The 24,785-nt window shown below is 48.4% G+C and overlaps 1 protein-coding gene across 2 annotated transcripts in view; it reads left to right on the forward strand.

Annotated features, from left to right (window-relative positions):
* Asic2 (acid sensing ion channel subunit 2) overlaps positions 1-24,785 on the forward strand; it is a 1,057,576-nt gene that overhangs the window by 786,529 nt on the left and 246,262 nt on the right. The window contains exon 1 of one of the 2 annotated variants that reach the window (XM_028759359.1): positions 3,514-5,248. The exons of the other annotated variant lie outside the window; for it this stretch is intronic. Coding sequence (XP_028615192.1) covers positions 4,541-5,248 — 708 coding nt within the window. The 5' untranslated portion in view covers positions 3,514-4,540. Of the gene's footprint in view, positions 1-3,513; positions 5,249-24,785 lie in introns of those variants that run through there. 2 annotated transcript variants of the gene reach the window in all.

The raw sequence follows: 24,785 nt of genomic DNA on the forward strand, positions 1-24,785 counted from the left end.
TCTTCTTCTTCTTCTTCTTCTTCTTCTTCTTCTTCTTCTTCTTCTTCGTAGCTGTGTGGCTTCAAGGAAGTGACTAAGCTCTCTGTGGTCTCTTTGAAGTAAAAAAATTTTTTTTCTAGATGGATTAAACACTTAGAACATTTATGAAACTTTTTTAGTGTAAAACATTTGGAAACTTCCCTATGGATTAGGAAGGAAGGATGATGACGGTGATGATGATGGTAGTAGTGGTAGTGATATCTATTACAATGCTATTTAAAGAGGCAGTAATATATAAGGGAGAAAAGCTAGACATTGGAAAGACTTAGAACTCACTTCGATTCTGCTCCAAGCTGTTAGTTCAGCAAAATTCCTTCCCTAAAGGGTTAGAGATGGAAATAAAGGCAAACTGTGTCTTATTCTATGCTTGGCATGCAATATATTTTTAAGACACATTATTTCCTTTCCCTGCTTCTCCTGTATCAATGTGTGTCATCAATGTGTCCAGACAGTGGGATGAGAGGCAGGGACATAAATATGAATGAGATGTACTTTCTGTACTCTAAGAGGCTCAGAGTCCTTAAGAAAGACCTGGACACACACAAGGACACTGTGCTAAGACAAGAACTGTCTCTGTGACATTAGCACAAGGTGTGAGAGTGTTGGGATCGTAGAGATAAAAAGACACGTCATCAGAAAGAACCAAGGGAACCATCCTGCAGGAGGCAATGGGATTTGGAAGAAGAACTTTGCTGGGCTGACTGAAGAGGGAGGGGCATCTCAGTCAGCCTAGGAGACATGCTGAGGCATGCGGTCACTAAAAGAGAGACACTAGTCCTTGCTTAAAGTCATATTCTCGGTTTCTTTGCCAAGATCCATAGAGGCCTAAGCAGGATACCCGACTCCCTTGTACCTGCTGTCCATTTGGAGAACAGACAGGAAAAAAACAGAGTAACGGTGACACTCGGTCAGCCCACAGTGATGTGTGTACACCTCAAGAAGGAAACGGCCAGGAAAGAAAAGCCCATTATAGCAGAACCAACCAGAATGACTTTTGATAAAACAGAGCATTGTGTCACTCCAGAGTAAGGATACTGAGAGATGTCACATGCTTGTTCTGGCTGATTTAACAGTAGCTACATCCAGGCCTCTAGGCTACCACCTTGGCTAGAAAAGGTCCCTGAATCCCAAGGCAGGGATCCTCGGTCTAAGCCAAGAATATTAGAATAGGAGGTTTTTGTTGGGAGTCCAGTACACTGGCACCCTCAGAACTTCCTGCCAAAGCCAACAACTGACAGGTGCTTCCAGGGCAACCAGATCCACAGCTGAATCTCAGCACTGGCCAGCAGCAACAGTTTCTTCCCCAGGCACATGAGCCAGCTAGTGGTGGTACACGCCTTGAATCCCAGCACTCTGGAGGCAGAGGCTGGTAGATCTTTGAGTTTGAGGCCAGCCTGGTCGACAGAGCAGGTTTCAGGACAGCCAAAGCTACACAGAAAAAAACACTATCTTAAAAATAACAGGAGGCGGAGGAGAGGAAGAAGGGGGAGAAGGAGGACAAAGAGGAAGAGGAGGAGGAGAAGGAAGAGTGGCAGCCTTCAGGTACGTGTAGCTGTGTATTTGAGTGTGAGGATGGATATCCATACACATAATACATGTGCATTGTGTGTGTGTACACACACAGGATTGTGAACGAATGCATTATGTGGATAATATATGATTGTGTGGTTGTGTATATTTGTATACTGTATATATACACACAATGTATAGTATGTATTGTATGCTTATGCAAGATCGCAGCATGCATGTTTGTATGTATGTTCAAATGTGTCAAATTTTGTATTATGTGTCAGATGTATTTGTGCAGTTATGTGAATTGGGTAGGACATGTGTATACACAGCATGTGCTTGTGTACATGGACATGCGTTCTCTGTGCATATGTGTGCGTGTGTGTGGCTGTGTGGGTGAGTGGGAGATGAAGGGCTCAGAGAACGTCTTCTCCAGAGCCTAGATACAAGGAGTTGCTTCATGGAAGGAAACCCCAGCCTAGTGGGAATAGAATATCCACTCTAGTCCTTTTTGCCTCCTTCGTAGAAACCTACTGGTCATTTCACAGATCTGTCTGAATCCCACGAAAGTTGTAAATTCCCCTCTGTTCCCAAGTCTTCGTCCTCCAGTCTCCTGTCCCCAAATTCTGATACTTCACCAACTGGGGTGCCTGTCTTCCCATGCTCTGGGTCTTTCATCTATTGCATCTACTCTCAAAAATGTCTGGGAATCCTTTTATCCCAAAAATAAGGAACTTGGAGGGCTACCCGTGTCAGTGATGTTTAGAAAGTATGTGTAGAGACCCTCTGTGTGCCCTGCATGCCAAGGCAGCCATGGGAGCAGGATCCTAGCCTTGATCCAGAGGCTGAAAACCTCAAGACCCTGTGAGACAGCAAAAACTGTCAGGGCTTTAGGATCTGAACCTTGAATCTAGCTAACCACTGCCTAATTGTGCCAGCTAGGGCAAGCCCTGTCCTCCCTCAGATCACTCAGAAAATGGAGCCAGCTGTACCTGGAAATCCCATTTGGCACCCCACCCCCCAAATATAGGCAGAATACTTAAAAGGCAGCATTAAAGGGTTAAAAGTGTCAGGAGTTATTGAAAGCCTTGGGTGCTTCCTTTTGCCTGACTGAACACATCCAGAGAAAGGGGCTGGGGCACTTAAGTTTCTACAGGCAGAAGAGAGGAGCTGTCCCCTTGAGTCCACCTTGCCAGAAGTCTTGTAAATTCTCCCAGCATAGTCCTTCCTAAAAGAAATGCATACACATGTAAATGGGAAACTACACTCATTCATACCCACTGCCAAGGATGTGCACACACAGAACATGCAGCCCACCATAGGCACTTTTCTACTTATGACACATTCCAGCAGCCGCAGCACATCACCCACAGGCAGCCTCCCGAATTGAAGACTTGGCACAAACGCCGGTTCACATATAAACAGTTCACATCCTACACACACCCCTGCACGACACCACACTCACACTTGCTCAAGTGCCCACGCTGCACAGTCCCTTCTCTCTCCAGCCCATTTCACACGCCCAGGCGTCCCCTCACATTTCTTTGCACACGGCTTGCACATAAACACAGCGTCTTTACTACTCTCCATCTCTTCCACAAGCCAGTACAACCGACCACATCTGTGTTGCCCCCCTCCCCGCCCCCCACCTCCCCTGCAACTTCAACAAGAGGCTTCCCGCTCGGTGTGCAGCGGCCACAGTGGCCAGGAATTAAAATGCAGCAAGGAGGAGCCGGGAGCGTCAGCACCGCGTCTCCAGGAGCGCACAGCGCTCGCCTGGGCCGCCGCCGCCCCGCCCGCCCGAAGCCGCGGGGCCAGCGAGCGCAGTAGCAGGTGCTCAGAGCCCAGCCGCGCCAGCCTCGCGCGGCTGCTGCCCAAGTTCGCCCGGGGCCCGAGGAGGGCCGGGCCACCAAGAGAGGAGCGCAGCCGCCGCCACTGCCATCGCCATCGTGGACTTGGAGTCTTGAGAGGAGACGGGCCCACAGAGCTGCGAGCTTCGATCAGCAGCGAGTCCGGATCAGCCCCAGGAGGTGTTGCTTGGGCTCCGCAGTTCCCAGCTCCCAGCTCCCAGGGAGGATAAGAGGCAAGGAACAGCATACTCCGGCTTTTCTAAAGACGTTCTGTGCCGAAGGGGAAAGCGATAGTTTCCCGGGACCAGCAACCTTGGAGGGGCCCGGCAGCGAGAGGCTTTCCGCAGGACGCCCTGAGAAGCCCCCGGCCCCAGAAGACATAGACACCCCGCGGGACTCAGGAACTGGACTTGAGGAAGCCTGGGAGCCTCTCAGCGGAAAGCAGCCCCGGCAGCCGTGAGAAAGAAGGGTCCTGGAGGAAAGGGAAGGAGGAAGTCGCCACTGGGAGACCACTCACCCCAGTACACACCCACCCCACCCGCCGAGCTTGGAGCAGCGGAGTGCCTCTGGGGGCGCTCGTTCCTTGGCGCCTTCCCTCGCTTGTCCCAGCACTACTGGGCTAAGGGCCAGACTAGTGGGGTCCCTGGGACTGGCCAAACCAGGCATGGTGGCCCAGTGGTCTCTCTCTCAGGATCAGCGTAAAAACTGGGGTTAATCGGCACAGGGGAGACTCAGCTCAGGGTCTCCCGAGGTCCAGGACCAGGATAGGTCGGCGGGCACAGCGCCCAGGGATTGGAGAGGCGTCTCCCAATGGGGCCCCTCCGGAGGTAGTGCCCAGTGACTCTCGTCTTTCTGGAAGACTCGGGGCCAGCGGAGCCTGGAGGTGGTGGTGGGGGGCACTCAGGAGAGGCCAGAGCTAGGGGCGGCGGGCCGAGGCGGCACTCAGTCCCGGGCGAGCGCCCGCGGAGGCGGCGGCGGCGACGCCGGGCGGGCATGCCGCGCCACCGGAGCTCCTGTCGGGCGCAGGCTTCCCTTGCGCAGGCTGCGCGCGGCTCCTGCTGCTCCCACTGCTGCTGCGGACTCCCATGGCGGCTCCGCCCGGCCGGGGCCGCCGCCGCTGTCGCCAGCCTCAGGCTGAATGAATGAGCCGGAGCAGCGGAGCCCGGCTGCCCGCGACCGCGCTCAGCGGCCCGGGACGTTTCCGTATGGCCCGCGAGCAGCCGGCGCCTGCGGCGGTGGCGGCAGCTAGGCAGCCCGGGGGGGACCGGAGCGGCGATCGGGCGCTGCAGGGGCCAGGGGTCGCCCGCAGGGGGCGGCCGTCCCTGAGTCGCACTAAATTGCACGGGCTGCGGCACATGTGCGCGGGGCGCACGGCGGCAGGAGGCTCTTTCCAGCGGCGGGCGCTGTGGGTGCTGGCCTTCTGCACGTCCCTCGGCTTGCTGCTGTCCTGGTCCTCGAACCGCCTGCTCTACTGGCTCAGCTTCCCGTCACACACGCGAGTGCACCGTGAGTGGAGCCGCCAGCTGCCGTTCCCCGCTGTCACCGTGTGCAACAACAACCCCCTGCGCTTCCCGCGCCTCTCCAAGGGGGACCTCTACTACGCCGGCCACTGGCTAGGGTTGCTGCTGCCCAACCGCACGGCGCGCCCGCTGGTCAGCGAGCTGCTGCGGGGCGACGAGCCGCGCCGCCAGTGGTTCCGCAAGCTGGCCGACTTCCGCCTCTTCCTGCCGCCGCGCCACTTCGAGGGCATCAGCGCTGCCTTCATGGACCGTCTGGGCCACCAGCTGGAGGACATGCTGCTCTCCTGCAAGTACCGGGGCGAGCTCTGTGGCCCGCACAACTTCTCCTCAGTGAGTTGCCCTCCGCGCGAACCCGCCCTTTATGACCCCGCGCTTCCCAGGCGTCCTGAGGCTCTTAGGTGGGCCCTAGGGACTGGACACCAGGCCCCTGTGAGTGTCACCACTTCCTGACTGGGTGTCACCTCTCCTCAGTGCCCAGGCAGAGCCCACTCTCAAGTCCCCTGAGTTTTCAGGTGGTGGGAAACTCGGTCTTGGCAGTGTCTAGGAAGTCACCTTAATGCTACTAGAGTCTCCTTGTACAGTTCCTTCCGGTGTCAGCTCTGAAACTCTTCCCTCTACTATCTGTGGTCTCTTCTCTAAATAGTGGTAACCCCCCCCCCCAGGTTCATGGGACTCAAAGCTACTGCTGTCTGTTTGGACTTTAGAGTTGTCTTAAATTGGGAACTTGTTCTCTTTGGAGAGAACCAATACAAAATCCTTCAAAAAGATGGGCTAGCAAAGTGTTTTAGGAACTCTGCATAAGATCCTAAACAGCATATGATTTCAGAGTTCCACACGAAGTCTAGGAGAAAACTCCCAGGACATCAATGAACACCAAAGTTGTAGACCCCTTTTTAAGGCAGTGGTACCTTTCTGCTGATGGGGGGGGCGCTCCATGAGCACACCCACCCTCCTTGCTCCTGTAAGGTGTTAATGTGGATCTTCCTGGCTGAAGGAATATCCTTAGGTGGGAAACTTGCACCAGGCTCAGAAATGTAAACAGCCAGGGCCAGGAGAAGTTGTGCTGGAGATTTGTGAGCCATTTGCTATGCTTGTTCCCCCACACTGTGGGTCTGGAGAACGCAGATGTCAGGCAGAAGGTATCTGCCTTGTGCAGTCTGTCTCAGAAGAGCTCTGGTGCCAGGACCCAGCGTGGTACAAGCCTGTCCAACCTTTCCTGTGTAAACGCCCCTTAGGTGGGCTCTGGCTTTTCTACCAGTGCAGGGAAGGTTGGTGTGCATCCGAGTGTAGTGCTCTCAGAATGGTCTCTCCTCCGGATTTTGTCTCTGACAAAGCTTTTCCTGGGGTGGCAGAGTTGCCACTGTTTGCAACAGGTGTTGGCTTGATGCTGGTCATTCTAGGTCTCTGATTGGCTGTTCTGATTATCTCTTGCCTGCGATTCCAACCTTAGCTTCAGTCTTTACTCTGTTGATTTTTGCTAAGTATAGAGTAATCATGACTTATCCCTCCCTAACACATTCCATGTTGGGGGGTTGGGGAGGGTTTCAGCTGGCCTTCTGACCGTTCGTCTCCTCTGAGACTCCCTGCCTCTGTAAGTGGGAAATGCTGCTAACATACACTTATGCAAGGCTTCTTCTAGAACCTCAAGCATAGTGCAGAAAAGCCAAAGAATACAGGCAGAGACACTTGGGGTCAGTTGGATTTTGGCTGAACACTGGTGAGCAGCCTCTTGAGTTAGACTGAAGTTCAAGGTTATATTTAAGTATGAGCTCTAAGTTTTGGGGCACACAACCTTTCCGATGTAATTCTGCATTGGACGATTAGTTTACAAAGCAGGTTGAATTGCCCTCTGACAGCCTGGATTGCCTTCCGATATCACAGAGGACCCAGATTAGCAATGGCTTTTATCCCTACATTTTAAATGAGGAGGGAATTGTAAAGAGCACTCTCCTGCTTGACATCAGCAAGTTCAAAGTCTAACTTAGTATACTGCCAGATTCATTACACAGAAGCCACGGGGAACCTTCCTCTCTGATCCTGGGCTGCTATCAGAAAAACCTGCCTGAGTCAGACTCTTGCCTCCTCCCCTACCAGTCTGGTGCCTCCTAGAAGCTGGGAGAATGGAATAGGAGCCATTCCAGGTGGTCTAGGTAGATAGAGCCTAAGCTAAGTCTGCATGCTGAGGAGACAACACCTGGCTTCAACCTCCAAGACAGGCATGGGCAGGCATGAGTTGTATGGGATGGGAGATAAGGAGCTAAGGACAAGGGGGTAAAAGTACTACTTCCCCAAAGGCTTGTGCCCTAGGGACTCAAAGTGACCCCTAGTGGATTATCCGTCTGCTCCTGTCCTGGGAGTTTCGGGCCCTGTAACAAGGCATACATACTGTGGGTTGCTGTTTTTCTACCTGTAGACTTCAGAAGTGACTTCAGGGGAGTTTTTGACACTGAGTAGATCTCATCAGAAATGCTTTCTTTCCTCTACCTGCTCTGTGGAGAAGCCTTAGCCATCCTTCATGGATGGCCCTGTGATGTAGAAGCTGAGAGTGGGAATTCTTGGGTCACATGGTTGCTCAGATTCTCTCTCTCTCTCTCTCTCTCTCTCTCTCTCTCTCTCTCTCTCTCTCTCTCTCTCACACACACACACACACACACACACACATACAAAACAAAAACAAAACCCATAGACAGGTTTCTTCCCATTTTTCTCTATTCCCCTGTGTATGTCACTGTACCTGCTAAGACTGCTTGCCTCTCCCTTAGACAAGGGAAAGAACTGTGTGTAGTTGTACTGCTGTCTTCCCAGCACAGAACCTGACACATAGTAGATGCCCAGGAGAGGCTTGGAAAATGAGTATCTTCACAAGATATCTGCAAGATCGTATCTTCTGGGGTCTTGGTTGACTTCCTCCAGCAAATACTGTAAACCGCATTTCCAGGGGGAAGCTGGCAGCCTGTGACACGAGGAACAGGCAGTTAAGCACTTACTAGGCCCCTGGAATTCTCACGGTGTAAGATGGTAGAGCAACAAGTGAAGGGTGGAGCGTTTATGGGAGAGTTTCAGGGAAGGTACCAGCTGTCTTTAGTTAGTCCCATGTCTGAAAACAAACACCAATAAGAGAGAAACGTATTGCGGAGGGCAGGACATTGGGCTAATTCTCTAGGCACACTCTGGGTGTGTTCACTGATGGCTCTGGATTTGTTGAAGCTGGGGAAGGTTTCATCACTCGGCAGTCAAACAGAGCAGTGCCTGCTTCTTCTGAAAGCCTGTGTCGTTTCCCTGGCATCAGCTGTGAACCTCAGCTCTGCTCTGGCTCCTCTGTAGCTCCTGGCAGTGGAGAGAATAGTCTGGGCAGGAAGCAGAGCTGTGAGAAGGAGCTCTGAGAGCCCAAGGGGCCGTAAAAGAAAAACCAAAAGGCTGGAAATAGGGATGGGCCAATGCTGGCTAGGTTCTACTTCAAGAACAGCGGTCAGTGCCCTCTCTGGGAAACAGTGTGCTTCAGGAGGACAAGTCAAACAGACCTGGTCTTGGGCTTTAGGTCTGTTCCTTCCTACCAGTATTCCCTGGGCAGACACTTTGCTTTGGAGCCTCCAGTAATAAGGTCTCTGTCTAAGAGGTAACAGGAGATATCTTGGATGATAGTCGATGTTTAATATTCAGGAGCCATTGCTAAAATATTAAAAACTAGCTAGGCACCGTGTATTGGTACATGGTGGTAAGAGGTTCTAAATATTATCACCATAATTATCATATCTTACCATGGCTACTTACCTGAGAGAGGTGAGCATGCTCATTCTTATTTTAGTCCTTGAATCAACCATGTCAACTCTGTGCCAAGGTCTTTATTAGATGCTAGTGGTATAAAATTAAATAAGGCTTGGTAAACACCTTTCAGCTACTTGCAAGAGATATGTGAACCAGAGCCGAGGGCATACAGTGTGGGCTCCAGAGTGAGTGGGGACCTCCGATGGCTTCCTGGAGGAGGTGACATCTGAGATGAATCTCAAAGACTACATAGGAGTTCCAAGCGAGAGGAAGAGACAAAGGACCAAAGGAACGGCATGCACAAATAAGAGAGCCCAAAAGGAAACACAATGCAGTGAGATTGGATCAGTGCCTTGCAGTACGGGCATGTTTAAAATAGCAGCGGCCGAAGTGCTGAAAGGTCCCAAGGCAAGGAAGTGAGCGGAACCTGGGGGCTCAACTACAGTTTTGAAATTTGCAGTAAAAATTCTGATATGTTTCCCTTCTGTTGTTCTGCTGTCATACCTGGACCTCAACCCCTAGCTTTCACGCTCATTCCTAAGCCTGTCGGGGAATTCCCGTATGACTCGCTTCATCCCCTTCTCTGTCAGAGTTAACCTTTAGTTCAGATTTGGATCATTCATCCACGCTAAAAGCCAAGGAAACATTTAGGGTTTTGTGGTTTTGTTTTGTTTTTTTAATCACATTTTTACCATATCAAGAAAACTGGCTGCTATGAGCCAAGAGTCAAAAACAAGAAACGATTTCAGTAACATATTGTTTAAAATCAGCAAATTCTATTGAAAGGATGCTAGGCCAGGCAGCCTAGTGGCTGTAAAGACGGATCGCTTTAGGGAGTCAAGAAAGAAATACGTCTGCCTTTTACAGAGAGAGGAATAAATGAGCTACCACGTGTAAAGTGCTTAGACCAGTTTCTGGCATCAAGCAAGCATTCGATAAAGGGGAGCCGTTTCCATTTTTATTACTTGCATGGGCATTTACAGTGAAGGGCAAAGGCAGATAGCATCGGACGTCTGTGACAGGCCAGCCCTGGCTGGCTTGTTTCACGTCATCTTCATAGTAACCCTGGACAGTTTGTGATAACCCGTGTGTTGTAAATGGAGGAGATGTCCTTCTGAGAGAGTGTGCAATGTGCTTCAAGTCAAGAGCCAGCGGGTAGCAAGGCCAAGTTCAAATCCAAGTTGCCATGACTGTGGGAGCAAATGCTCTTTCTGCAGCAGCATAGGAAGGGAGCAGCGATGGGGAGGAGATGGGGCGCATCCTCTAGGAAGTCCGGTCCAGCCTCAATTTGGCCCTGGCCAGCTGTGTGCCTTTGACCACAAGACTCCCTTCTGCAATAATGCAATATGAGCCAAATGGCCAGAGGGACCCAGCAACAGAGTTCTCCGTTCAACTGGGCAGTCAGGGGGAAAGTGGACTCCAATCCTGCAGATGGCTGGAGCATCTCGGCCATCCATTTCTTTTCTTTGCAGAGCTGAAGCAGTGATTACGGGGGAAAACGTACACGTTATTGAAGTGCTGGAGACAGGACGGTGATTAAATAGACATTTATACAAGGAACATGAAAAGACCTCTACTGGTTATTTGACTTCAGGGAAATTAGTTTAGGGAATCAAATGTAAACTCTACCCAGGTCTGCGGATATCCAAATTGACCCACATCAGGCTAATTCTGATAGTGGCTATTTGGGGGCCACTGTGGCCAGTCATGAAGGCATCAATCAGATGCCTTCCCAATTGAGAAGGAATTGCTGGAGCAATAACCAGGCCATTTGCTCGGTACATGTGTATCTTTGACCCTGCTGATTTGCTTCGGTAGATACTCAGAACCATTCAACCAGGGCTCAATAAATACTGTGTGCCAGTCACTGACCTATCAAGATGACCATCAATCTAATCTGTTTCTGGCAAAGAGGTTCTCAAAGGTCAGGGTGCTCTATCGGCACTGTTGGCTGTGAACGGAGGCCCCTACCATACTAAGAGTGGGACTGGGATCTGTGTGAGGCACTGTCCCTTGAGTCATATTCAGATTTATGAAAATCTCATGAGCACTGTGGAATCCATTTCTCAGATTGGGAAATCGAGGCTCAGGGAAAGCACAGGTCACACAATCAGGAGGCAGCTCAGTGCGGTTTTAACCAGAGATTGGCCCAGTTCTAAAGCTGCTGACTTTTGGGTGTTGATAAGGCTAAACCTTTCTGGAAGGGGATCACTCAGTTCCTCAAGCCTTCATGAGAAGTTTCTACTGATGGTTGGTTGGTGTGGACCACAGGACTTCTGCTAAATTCCATGACCCACACCCCTAGAAGGCGAGATGGTTCTAAAGAGTGAGAATCTGGGCTGGTGAGATGGTTCAGTGGTTAAGAGCACTGACAGCTCTTCTGGAGGTCCTGAGTTCAAATCCCAGCAACCACATGGTGGCTCACAACCATCTGTAATGGGATCTGATGCCCTCTTATGGGGTGTCTGAAGACAGCTACACTGTACTTACATATAATAAATAAATAAATCTTGGGGCCGGAGCAAGCAGGGCGGAGTGAGAGGGAGAAGGGAAGGGGAAAAAAACAAGTGAGGCCCCAGCATGAACTTCCCATCCATCAGTGGCATGGCAGCAACCTTATGGTAGGTGCAGTGCTCAGGAGTAGGAAGTCTTCATTGTATCCCAACCCAATCTAAACAAATGAAATTGTTACAGTTTCCAGGGTCAATAAAGAGCTATGAGCCCTTCTCATTCTTTTGAGGACACTGATAACTTGCAAACATGGTTGTTACTGATCTGAGATCCCACTCAGGCTGATTCTAACAAACAGATGATTCATTCATAATTAGAACATTGAACTGTTGGTAAAACAAACTGACTGTGGATGGCCGGGCTGTTTGCTTCCCTGAGCATGTCAAAAGTCTCCCTGACACCATTGTTTACACGGTTAATTTGCTTATTAAATTGTTTCCTCGGATTCCCACACACATTTACTGAGTTCCTACTCTCTACCTGGAACTTTTACATCTACTGTTTTATTTCAATTTGGCAATGGACCAGACAAGAAAGTGTCCCTTTCTCCCTGTTATAGATAAGGAAACTGAGGTACAGGATGGTCACCCGAGATCATAGAGAAGAAATACTGATCTTAGGGTCCGAATGTTAACCTTCTTTGCATTACTCCATAATCATTTCCTTTTGGCCAAACAAGCCTGTCTTTCATCATCCCAGTCTAGTGAGGAAACTATAACACACATCCCACCTCAGTTCATTCCTGCATAGTGATGGAGGGTACCTATTGCTCTCTTACGGACACCAAAGAAGGAAATGACCTGCTTAGCATCATGCACAGGGAACAGAAGAATATGTAAAATAGCATCCAGTGTCCCCAATGAACATTATAGGTTGAGCTAACTATAACATGGCAAGATGCCTAGAACCTCAGTGCCTGCTGATCCAGTAGGTCGGGATAGGGCCTATCATGTATTTCTCACAAGTTCCTGGTGATGCAGACAATGCTGATTCATGATCCACTCATTGAGACTCAAGGTTTCGAACTTCTTGAAGCCCCAGAAAATCAAGGGGCACCATAGGTACAGTTCCCTGGCTCTGTAAAAGTCTATGGGGGACCAGCATCCTAGTGTGAGGAAAAGATGGAAGATCTGAGGAGGGATGTTGAGCTCACTAGGATAGGTAGACAAAGCTTCTGCTATAAGAAATTAGGGTCAATAGGTGCAAAGGTAATAGCTTTGATGTAGCAGAGGTTGTCCCAAGCAATGCTGCTTCCATTGCCTGAGTTCCCTGTGGAGCTTGGCGAACACTCCTTGCTAGGCTCCTTTCTTCCCTACTCCCCAGGATGCGGGCCCAATAAAATTTAAAGACCAAATGCCATGAGCAATGGCCCCAAGAAGTTGCCTATGCCCTTCTCTCTAGAGCCCGGGACAGTGTTACCTTTCCAGATGTGATGGGGTTAAGAATTTGACATCCTAATCATCCTCATGAGTCCCTTGTGATCATAGGTAGGCCCTTGTGAGTGAGAGAAAGAAGTCGGTCCTGGTGGTGCAAGCCCATGATTCCAGATATTCAGGAAGATGAGGCAGGAAGATCCTAAGTCTGAGGCTTGCCTGGGCTAAAGAGTAAGTTCAAGTCTAGCCTGGGCAACTCCGTGAGAGTTTCTCTACATAAAATGGAGAAAAGGATGACTAGAGAGAAAGCTTGTTGATAGACTGCTTGCCTGGTGAGTAAGGCTCAGCAGAAAGGAGATGTAGAGGACAGAGGGAGGGAAGGAGGTAAATCAGAAAAAAAGAGGGACTGGGCAGCCAAAATGTGAGATGAAGCCCCTGGAGCAGAGAGTCAAAGAAAGAGATTTGAAGCAATGATAGTGGAAACACAGGAAGTGGCCATGGCAGTAGCCCCTAGAAGCTGCAAAAGACAAGGAAATAAAAAAGAAAGATTCAGTCTGAAACCCCAAGGTGAAGCACAGCCTCGTGGACACCTTGTTGAGAGCCAGTACGACTCTCAGCAGACTTTGACCAGCATGCTTAAAGATAATAAACGTGTATTGTTTGAAGTGACTACAATTTGCAGTAGTTTGTTACCGAAAAATAAGAAACTTGACCCAGCCAAACTGGCTTTAGATGCATAAAGTGTGTTTTAGAACAAATCATCATTCTCAGTACTGAGGCAGGCTGGGTAATTTTAGAGCAGGCAGGGTCTTCTTGAAAAAAAATCTAGAAAACAAAAGAATGTGTAACAAACACACATCTGTTTTCCAAAGCATCATGGGAGTAATTTAATCACACTTATATTCATGAAAGCTTGGAAATTTACGCTTCAGAAACTGGGGAAAAGGCATGGGGCAAAGGAAAGAGTCAGACAGATTCAAGTTCAAATCCCAGCTCCACCAGGTATCAAGTGGGTAGCTGGTAGGAACTTCTTACCTCATTTGTAAAGCCCACACCATACGCTCCTTTCGTGATTGTTGTAAAATTTAAATAGAGCATATTGATCTATTACAGTTTGTTTATTGAGAATCAGTCATAGTGGGTGTAAGTTAATTGTCAATACAGAAAGTATGCCTGTGTGTATAAAAGCATCACAGATGTAGGAGCTAATGTTTCCCTCAATGAATGATAATTTCACTTCTTCCAAGAAGGTCCTCCAAGGCTCCAGACACTAGTTTCCTATTGTGTCACAAGTCTAGCCAGAAAGCATTATGTAATTTTTATATCACACTTCTCTGGGCAAGCCAGTGCCTTTAGTATCCTGTTCAAATTTAAACTTCAGAGAGGGAGGGGTGAGGAGAGGGCTCAGTTGGTAATGTGCTTATCAAGAAAGCACAAAGAACCAAGTTTGCATTCCGTTCCCAGCACTCACATAAAAGCCCCATGTGGGAAGAGTGCCTGTAGTATTAGCACTGGGGAAGATCCCTGGAGCTTGCTGGCCCATTCAGTGTAGCCAGTTAGTGAGCTATGGGCTCAGTGAGACCGTCTCAAAAAATACACTGGAGAAATAATTTTAAAAGATAGCTTATGGGACCTCTGGTTTTCATGTGTGTCTTCAAACACACATACACACCACACTCACTCACACACACACACACAATAGGGTGGTGGTCAAAGCGGGGCAGGGTAATTGTAATGGCTCAGCTGTTAAGAGCTCATACTACCCTTGCAGAAGACCCATGTTTGGTTCCCAGCACTTACATCAGTTAGGTAACAACCTCTTGTAACTGCAGCTCTAGAAGTTCCAACTTCCTCTTGAGGTACTCTTCTGTCACTTACACTCATGTGCACATACTTACATAGAAACACACACACACATACACACATACACACACACACACACACACACACACACACACACACACGATCTGAAGAAAAGAAATCTAACTATTAAATGGGAATCCAAGAGGGGCACTGGAGATATTTGTGCTCAGCCTACCAACCCTCTATCTCCAAAGCACCAGAGTTCCCTCTGTGAACTCTCTGGGTCTGAGCCATTCCAGTCTTCCCCACATCTGTATTCTGGCCACCCCCTTCCCGATTCTGATGGCATATCTGATCTGAAAGTTGTTGATACTCTGATCTCTGAAAGTGAAGGGTTTAATCTTCTCTTGGAACCCCTCCCAACAAAAATTATTTTCCCACTTTGAAATGGCACGGCCATCCACTGTGAACTCACATCCATAAATCTGAGCCTACTGCCCGGGAAAGTAGATGAGGTTTGATTCTGCTTCTCACCCCAGTCTCACAGAGCAAATTATGGAAAGAATTTGATTTATAGAAACACCTCAAAGGCTCTGGAGTGAGACGCGTGTTTATTCACTTTATTACCATTTATTTTACGCTATCTCTTTATGCTCCCTGCACATGGATTTGAAAGACTATCTGGATAGATGCTTATAGACTGCCAGATTGCACGGCCCCGTTAAGGCACATGGTTCTCTTTGGTAAGACTGCCAATAGTTCAGACTTGGGGGGCTTCTCATTTCAGTGCTGGGGCAAAGCCCAGCCTTTTAGCTAGCAAGATGGAGATGTGAGCCTGAAGTTTCTGCCTGAAGTTTCCCAGCTCTGGACTTGTGTGATACACACCCAGCTGCAAGCGCGGGATGCAGGCAGACAGGCTTGATTTAAGATTCAAATATCTCAGAACAGCTGGGGATATTTAGCATCGCAATAATTACATTACATTTTTGACGGTACATGGAGTGAGAACCTTTTTTGGGGTTGTTGTTGTTGCATATTCTATGAGCATCCAATCTTTTAACCAGGCATGGAAACCGAACTACATTTTTCACATCTAAGGAGTTTCATTTTAAAGATCCGGCCGAGGATAGCATCCCAGCCTTTAATCTATACAGCCGAGGATAGCATCCCAGCCTTTAATCTATACCGTGACTTTAGAATGGCTAGAACTATGTCCTGTTTACCATAGCCAGCGAACTCAAGTCGGGAGAGCTGTGGCACGGAGGAAAACCAGAAGCAGGTGGAAATGATCAGGCACCCCTGTGGGCCAGGAGTGAGGGGATCGCCTTGGCAAAAGTGACATTGCTAAGAGATGCAGACGATGAACTCCACAAAGTCAACTATGATGAAATGAATTGATGTTAGGAGTTGGGACAGTAAGAACAAAAAAACCTGCTATGCACCAGGCTTACTCTCTATCTTCTGCCACTGTCACCACAATCCTTGAAAGAAACAAATTCAGAAGGGGAGTCTTATTTTGGTTCATGGTTTCAGAGAGTTGCTGTCCAACATGGTTGGAGAAGGCACAGCTGACTTCCTGGCAGCTAAAGCAGGTGGCCAAGGCGCTATACACTGTAGCAAGACAGAAAGCATAAAGAACTGTGGGTAACAAGGGCTAGATTCATCTTTCAAGACCAACCCGGAATGGCCTACTCCCCATGGATAACAGCACCACCATCTGGGAAAGAAGTGTTCAAAGCATTAGCCTGCCAGAGATGAGATGTGTCAGGCTCAGACAGTAATACTCTTTAACCCCTCAGAACAACATTTTAAGAATTACATACTGTTGCACCCATTTTACAGAAGAAATCAAGGTCCAGGCTAATGGGGTACATCCTGCTGAGGACTTAGCAGACAGTATTATTGATTTTGTTTTGCTTTTTGGATCTCCTTTGTTTTGATTTTGAAAGAGTCTCAGGTAATTCAAGCTGACCTACAACACCTAATTCTCCTACCTTTCTCCCCATGAGGTGATGAGAGTACAGGCCCACATTACCACATTCAGCCAATAGACAGCGATTTGCACGGTGAATTTAGATAGATTCCCACCTACTTCCTTCCTGGCTCTCTATCACATTCCAAGACTCTTAACTAGCAGATGAGACAGGACAGTCCCCATGGGCCCTGTGACCTTGGCTGCCATCCCTCCTTCTAACCCTGTGGAGTCAAGAGTTCATGGCCTTGAGCTACTGTGCCAAGTCACTTATGAGATTCTCACTGTTTCCAAGAAATTTCCCAACATCCATGCCCTTGCTCAAGCTGCTGCCTTCCCTGGGTGCCCTGCCTCTCCCATGTGTCTGTTCTCAGTGCTGGGGTTGGAGATGAACTCACATGTCCCTGGGGCTGGGGTTTGTGCTTTGGGGAGAGCTTGCATCTCCACCTGCACCTCTCTCTCTACTTGAAATTTTTTAACTACACACTTGAAACAAAAGAATAATTCTGTTTTAAAAACACTGCACCTTTTCTGTGGTAGTATCAAGCCAGGCCTCCCCATTAGGCAGCTATAAAGCAGAGGGATCTAGGCCCATTGTGGAATCCTTTCCTTTCTTGGTCTTGGTTGCAGTTAGTGTTTCTAGCTCTGTCAACTGTCATCTCTCTGAGAGCAAACACCACAGCTGCCTGGCACTTGGCGCTGTTCCCTATAGGCAAAGCTGCCATCTTCTCATTATGCTGTTAAGGCAGAAGAGTCATCACTCCACAATACCTATGGACTTATTCATTTATTCCGACTACACAGAGTTCCTGGGAGCCTGCTTGAGCCTGGTATGGCTTGGCAACACAAGGACATGAGTTCGACCATCCCTCACAGGGAGCCTCTTCTGAAGCCAGGCTTCCCAGTTTCCATGAGGAACAAAAGGATCGGAGGGCTTAACCAAAACCCCCTGGCCAGCTGAGTGTGGGGGCTCACACCTCTAATTCCATCTTTGGAGGCTGAGGCATGAGGATCCTCTCAAATTCAAGACCAGCCTGCTCTACCAAGGGACACCCTGTCACCAGAACAAGCAAACAAAAGGAAACAAAAGCTATAGCCACAGCTCACAGCTATTGAATCAAATTTATAGAGGAAGGACCCAGCTTTTAATTATTTACTTATCTATCATGCTGGAATTGAACCCAGAGCCTCCTACATGCTAGGCAAGTGCTCTACCACTGAGCTATATCTCCAGATATTTTCTTTTTCAATATTTTATCCAGAAACAGGGGTCACTAATTTAACCAGGCTGTCTTGGACTTCCTTTGTAGCCCAGGTAGATCAGGACCTTGTGATTTTCTTGTCTCAGCCTCCCGAGCAGCTAGGACTATGAATCTATGCCACCAGGCCCAGTGTTTTTTTTTAACATACATAGGATGGAAGATTGAAAAGAAACACTATAGGTTGAGAGATGGTTGTGCCATTAACATCACAAGCAAACAAATTGATAACCCCAAATACTGTGATGTTTTAAGAGCCAGGGATATATCAAGGGGGGCAGAGAAGGGTGTCTAAAAACAAGGAGCAGGGTGGGATTGGTATCTGAGGAAGGGGCATCTTTGTGGAGACCTGGAAGGTGAGAAAGGGAGGCCACTCAGGGATGAGGAAAGAATTCCATTCAGTGTGGAGCTTGCAAACCAAAGCCAGCATGGGAGAAGCATCTGCCTCCTTCCTTCCAACACTAAAAAATTCAGCTTCCACAGTTCCAGCCCTTGTTCTTTGTGCTGTGGGTACATCTGGCTCCTTCCGAAGTGTAACTGCCTCCCTCACCCACACAGTGTGCAGGAACAACGTGGCCCGAGCAGCCTGGAAACACTGACCCCCTAGCATGCTAATGGGATGGAGCCTTGAGTCTCTAGGCAGCTCTCCTTTCAAATGGGAAAGTGCAACCCTAAGAATTCAATCATCACAGATTCACAAGTGGGGGCTGCGGAGCTTTCTGTGGAATGCGGCATCCTACTGCTAGGCACCTCCTCCTAGGCTGGCCTGGCTTCCTGAGGCCAGAGGTCTCAAGCCTTTGACATATAGGTGTGTCTTTTCACCCAGTCTCTGAAAATGTCACCTCTGGATGGCAAGTTGCTCAGCCCTCTTTCCCAAGCTTTCTGTTTCACAGAAAGCATGCAAATCCCTCACTTCCTTTGACATAACCACAAGGTGTCAAAAAGCAGGGTGTAGCATATTCCCATTTGACAGATGAAGAAATCAAGGCTTGACTTGACCAAACTTATCCAGCTAATGCCAGAGCCTGGATGGTGCTGGGCTATATATAGTAGGTGATGACTTGTTGGCAGGAGTCTAAATGTATACCTTTTGCAGGTGTCAATGTCACTGTCCCCTCTTAGAGGTATATTGTCTCTTGTCCTGGTGGAGAACATGTGAAACCTAGTAAGGATTTGAATACTTGGACAAGAGGTTCCACAGAGGCACCTGAGTTACCCGAGCAGAGTTCCTTGAAGATCAGGAATTTCTATGTCCCTGAGAGTGACCCAGGAATATATCGCAACAATACAGACTCTGGTTCAGTAAATGGGTCCTGATGCCCTGCATGTCTGAGAAGCTCTCATTCGATGCCTGCGCTACTTGACACCAGACTGGCGCATGGGCCACAATCTATGTAGCAAGGATCTCCAAGGCCAGGAGAGGGGTCAGCTTAGCCTAAGAAGGATGCAGAGCTTCTAACTGGGGCAGCCCTGGCTACGTTTCAACATGCCACTCTACTCTGTGTGGTGGTGAATAGGGGTTCAAGGCAGGGCTCCCTTGTGCTTAGTCGCACCCTAAGAAGCTCAGCTGCTTCATCAGGCTGAAGCTCCAGCTCCAGCACCCCCTCCCCCCCTTAGAGCTACATGCCCTGCAGCAACTGCAAAGAATACCTCTTCCTTTTGTCTTTGCTGTTGAAATGAAGAGCTCTTCAGAGACCTTGTGAATGGAGAAATGGTAATAGAGTTGCATATCTGAGTCCCTTGCATAGAGGAGCCGCCAGGCTTGTCTGCTTCCTGCTCTGATTGTGTAGATATCAGTGGACCAGTGGTGGGAACGGAAGGAGAACCTCCTTCATGATCACAGTCATCAGTCGTTGTCTTTGAGCAGCCCAGTGCTGAGAGACCTGTGCTATGACCAGGCCAATCCCCAGGTAGTGCATCCAGAAGCCTGTGCTTTTTGTTGCTAATGGCTCTTAGAAACACCGAGGCAGCCTGCACACCTGCTTTCCGACTCATTCAGTTCATGGAGTCATTCATACGCTCCTTGGGTGTTTTGGTCACTCATTCTTTTGCTCTTTCTTTTGTTCATTCAACTATTCACAGATTCATTTACTCGTTCATATATGCATCTGATGTATTCTATAGACTAGGTACTGTGCTGGGCTCAAAGGATATCAAAGGTAATCCATGCCAAGGCATCAATTCAATCTCCTCATCCCTGTGGGATCCCGTAGCCAAGCAACAGATAAGTCCCCCTCAGTAGCTTTTCCAGCTCAGTGCTGAAAAAGGGGACCCGATAACCATTTTGTTATCTTTAATCTGAGAGTCCTTCTTGTTTAAAGGTATCACTTGTTTTCCCTCCGCCTTCAAGATAAGGCCAAGCACCCAGGAGATCTCCAAGCTCTGACTTTCACTCATCTTGTCTTTGGTTGCACAGAACTGCTTTGAGTCTTGGAATCTGAATGGAATCTTGGAATGGTCAATGGAGCGAGCCTTTACAGATGCTATTCCTTCTACCTGGAATCCCATAATCCCATCTTCCCTGTGTTGGCCTTCAAGACTGTCCATGGATCCGGGACGAATAGGATCTGTGGGCTCTACTCTAGACTTTCCCAGGGAAAGGCTTTGTTTCTAGTACCTGCAAGCAGTGGGGTGGTTCTTCATAAAGCTAAGAGAAGCAAGAGAAGAGTTACAGATCCCAGAAGAGAACAGGTGCAATGACTTGCTCAAGGTCACAAAGCCAGTTGGAGGCCATCTCTCCATGACAAGTTAGCTCATCTCACCCAGTTTCCGGAGCTGGTGCAAGTCTACACTGTGCACAAAGATGAAAACCTCTGGGAGCCATTAATTAGTCCTTGCAGGGCATTTTTATTACTATCTATGGAAGACTAGCAGAATCCGCTCCGGTCAGGCAGTAGGCTGCAGAGGCAAGCTGAGGTTAGGCATGATGATTCAGACCGCAAGATGAAAGTTTTGCCTGAGATGTTTAAATAACTCAGAGTTACTGCCGCCCCAGCCGGGACAGGACAACCAGGCAGTGGTAGGTGATTTCTGAGTGGGAGGGAATGGTATGGGAGGCAGGAGGCAGACTTCCAGAGAGAAATTACCATTTCGTATTTATGACTTTGGCTCACAGGAGTGCCGCAGGGACAGGTTTGCTAACACATTAGGTAATTGCCTCAGTTCTCTGAAGTACGCAACCAGCTTAGGTAGTCTTGCAGGACATGATTCAGCCTGGGCCTCCCAGGTGCCTAGAGCTCTCCCAGGTCATGAGATACTGATGATAAGAAATGAGGGGGATGCCCATCTCTCAGGCAACCGGACCACTGTCCTGTCACAACTGTACAGTAAAGAAATGGAGGAGGAATCCCAAGATGGAGGCTGGAAGATCAGGATTGGATTCTATTGCTGTGCATCCTTTGAGGCCCCTCTTTGAGCCACTGGTGCCCACCTGGAAAATAGAGGAGATGGTGTACCGGCATTTCTCAATTTGGCTATATATTAGAATCATACGGGGAAACAAACAAACAAAAAAGGTCACAGGTTCAGCCTCCAAGGTCAAAATCCCAATGGTGTGGATTGTAGCCCAGATATATTTTGTAACTGGAGTTCACTGGCTCTACGGACCTCTGAAGTCTTCCTTGGGTGGTCTTTCTGGGCAGCCAGTCCTGTCAGAAAAGGCAAGGAGTCTGTATCCTTGGGATCTGCCCACCATTGTTTTCAGGTTTAGAATTTTGTGATAATTTGTATCTGATCTAGGCTAGCCCCTCCCCATGCTTGCTTCCTGGTGAGCGCTAGAGGGTAGCCTTTTTGCTGTCCTGTGTGTATTACCTCAGTGCCTTGGCAAAAAGTCACCTTGGGATGCTGGGTTTCCTTATTTTCATCCTTGAACGTCAAGGAGAACATTGCAGACTGCCTACTTGCAAGCAAGTGGGACCAAGCTCTCTGTTCATTGTGGTCTGAGGGCACATGGCACCCTCAGCCAGTGCCTAGGAGAAAGGAATGCAGCCCCTGTCCCTGGTCCCCACCTGATTCCAAGTAGTAAGGCTTTGATGTCTAAGAATGAGAGAATTCTCTTTTCCATGGACCTAATCCATCCAGGATACATGAGGTGGTTGAGGCTGAGCACAGCTCACCTGCCACCCAGTTAGTGGTACCCAGAAAGATGTCAGTTCAAATCCCAGCAATGCCCCTTTCTAATTGTCCTAGACTAGTTTGTTCATCTTTCTGGATCTTCAATTCTTTATCCGTATAACAGCTACATCAGACATTTTTCAGAGTGCTCTTCAAGATAATAAAGGAACCAGATAGAGTCCCTTGTGGAGCCTAGCTCTAAATGGTGATGTCCTTTCTCCCCCACCCCAGTTAATCCCACCTTTCTCCCTTCCCCATCTCCTCTCCTGTTAGCCTTTAAACTCTTTAAGATATGGAGTCATGAAAAGCAAGTCTCTGTCAGTGACCTTAGGCAGCCCATCTCATCTCTCTGTGCCTCTATTTCCCCATCTGAGAGGTGGGGATGCTAAGGATATTTAGAAGGGCTTCTGGCTTGGAGCTTTGGCCTTTGCTGGGTGTTTGCTCTCCATACCAAACCCTAGTGTGACCCTCCCTACAGCCACTTGTCCCTTGCAGTGCTTGTTGAGTGAATAAAGGAACTGTTCTCCAAGCAGAAGAATGGTAAATAAGCCTTGTCTCTCTGGCCCTTACATCATGTCTGCAGTGACAGTTCTGCTGAGTTCACAGGGCCCACTGGGTTCCAGGACAGAGAGCAGTAACCTATATCAGGGGGTTGCTGACTGTCTGGAGATGGTCCCCTGGAGGAGAAACGCTATAAACATGGAGGAGTCATCTGCAATAAGTCAGAGACAGAAACCTGAGCTATATAACTTTTTAATTCTCCACTCCGGAGTGTAAGCAAAGGCAGTAAAAACAGTCACCAGTAATTTATTTTTCCCCTCTTTTAATTTTGTAATTTCCTTTTCCTTAACCAACCAAAAAAGTTCTTTTACACTCACCTGAAGCAGTCATGAAATTTAAGCCTCTTCTACATTGCCAGTATGAAATACGGGCTCAAGGGCAATTTCTTAACCAGGCATTAAAATGGGAGTGAGTCCTGAGTTTGGCTTACCTCATCTGACTTGGCAGCACAGGAGGCTGGCATGGAGGGAGCTAGTTAAAGAGAAGACCCCGTACATCTCCCAGGGGTTGAATTTAATGTCTTGTTGAACTGGAAGCTGGGTGATCTTGCGTATCAGTTCCCTCATTTGTAAATATGTGGATACAAATTAGCCACTAACCTCCATCGCTGTAATTAATGTCCTTAAAACCCAAAGAGATAGATTCAGGAAAAGTGTACTGTTCAGCACATGCACCATAGATACGCTGCTACTCCCCATGGGGACAGTGAAGAGAATAATAAAGATGATGGTAGTCATGATGATGATGTTGATGATGATGGTAGTGATGATGATGATGTTGATGATGATGATGTTGATGATGATGACGGGGGCTGGTAATAAATATGGGGATGGGGATGGTGGAGATGATGGAGTGATAAACATGGAGACAGTGGTGATGATGATGATGACGGTAGCATACCATGTAAAGGGTGGGGACCACGGACGTATGTGCTAAGAAGAGGATTTTTCTATACTTTATGCTTCTCTATGTACAAATAAATAGATACCTAGAGCTGGGAATATTTCTCTTTGACAGAACATTTACTGAGGATGCTCAAGGCCCAGGGTTTATCTCCAGTACTGAAAAAAAAAAGATGTATTCAATAAGGATTTGTATAAAAACTGTTTATATCCCTAGTCTTCCCCTCAGAGGTTTCAGCCATGCATCAATAAATATTAATTGAGTGCTGACTGCATACCAGACCACAGTGAATGGACATGGGGAGTCACACCCCCACCCTCACAGGACTTACAGTCTATAAGGTTAGTTACGTGGGGTAGAGAAGACAGGCAGTGACGTGTAATTTCAGTGGCAGCAGGGTCTCTGAACTAGTAAGGACCTCGTCTAGAAGACAGTGGACTAGGATGATGGCTTAGACAGCAATGAAAGCAACGTGGACGAGGTGTTTCATCTCATGTAGTTAGGATCTGTCATGAGTCTATCTGACGTGAGAGTGAGACCTAAACAATGGTGAGACACAACGGGGGACACCCCAGAAACCGTGTCCCAGGCAGAAGACACACCACACATAGGCCCCAAGTTCAGAATGAAGTTGTCTCGTTTGAGAGCTAAATGAAAGGATTCTGTACCTTGGGCAGAATGGAAGCAGAGAGTGGTGTAAGCTGACACTGGAAAGGTAAACACAGGCCGGACTGTAGCAAGCCTGGTAGTCTGGACTGAAGTTTGAAGCTTCTCTCAGGAAAGCCACTGGAGGCTTAGGTGCGGAGCACCACAGAGCCTTACCTTTTCCGGCAACCGTTATAGCTTCAGAGTTTGAATAACAATGAGTATGAATGGGGGCAAGAAGACACCTGAGGCGGCAAACTCAGTAGTTAGAATGGAGGAGATTAGCAGACTCATAGCAGTTGGCAGTAGAAGTGAGACTGGTCCAATTTGGAAGATGGATCCAATGAGGCTTAAGGCACAGAGGTGGAAAGATGACCAGAGATGGTGATGGTAGTGGTGCTAGCACAGCTTCAGGCTGGGGACCAAAGAAACCTCCCACTCATGGGCACCGGGCTGATACTGGTAATATGACCCTGGTGAAAGCAGGAAGAAAATAGATCTAGACAGAGGTGGGGATAGAACTCTCCATTTGGGGCACATTGAGCCCAAAAGAGTATCCAAACATCCTAGACGTATTTGGACATATGACCCTGAGCTCCAGGGGAGGTCAGGACACGGGATGGGTGGGAATCACAACTGCAAAGGTGGGATTTAGTGGCTGGGACTGAAAAGAATCACAGAAGTGAAGCCTGCACACAGAGAGAGCAACGGGCTGAGGGCTGAACCCTGGATTCACCAACAGTCGGGGCAAGATGTAGAAGACCTGGCACCAGAGGGTGAGAAGGAAACTTCAAGAGATGGGAGGGAAGCGCAGAGAGCACGGACAAGCAGAGCTCTAAGGAGAAGATGCTATGAGGGTCAAGGAAGCAAAAGGCAGACCACTCCCATCAGAACCACACGACTCTGCAGACCACTCCCATCAGAACCACACGACTCTGCAGACCACTCCCATCAGAACCACA

This window comes from Grammomys surdaster, unplaced genomic scaffold (genome assembly GCF_004785775.1).
Source record: "Grammomys surdaster isolate TR1022 unplaced genomic scaffold, NIH_TR_1.0 126278, whole genome shotgun sequence".
Classification (NCBI taxonomy): Eukaryota; Metazoa; Chordata; class Mammalia; order Rodentia; family Muridae; genus Grammomys; species Grammomys surdaster.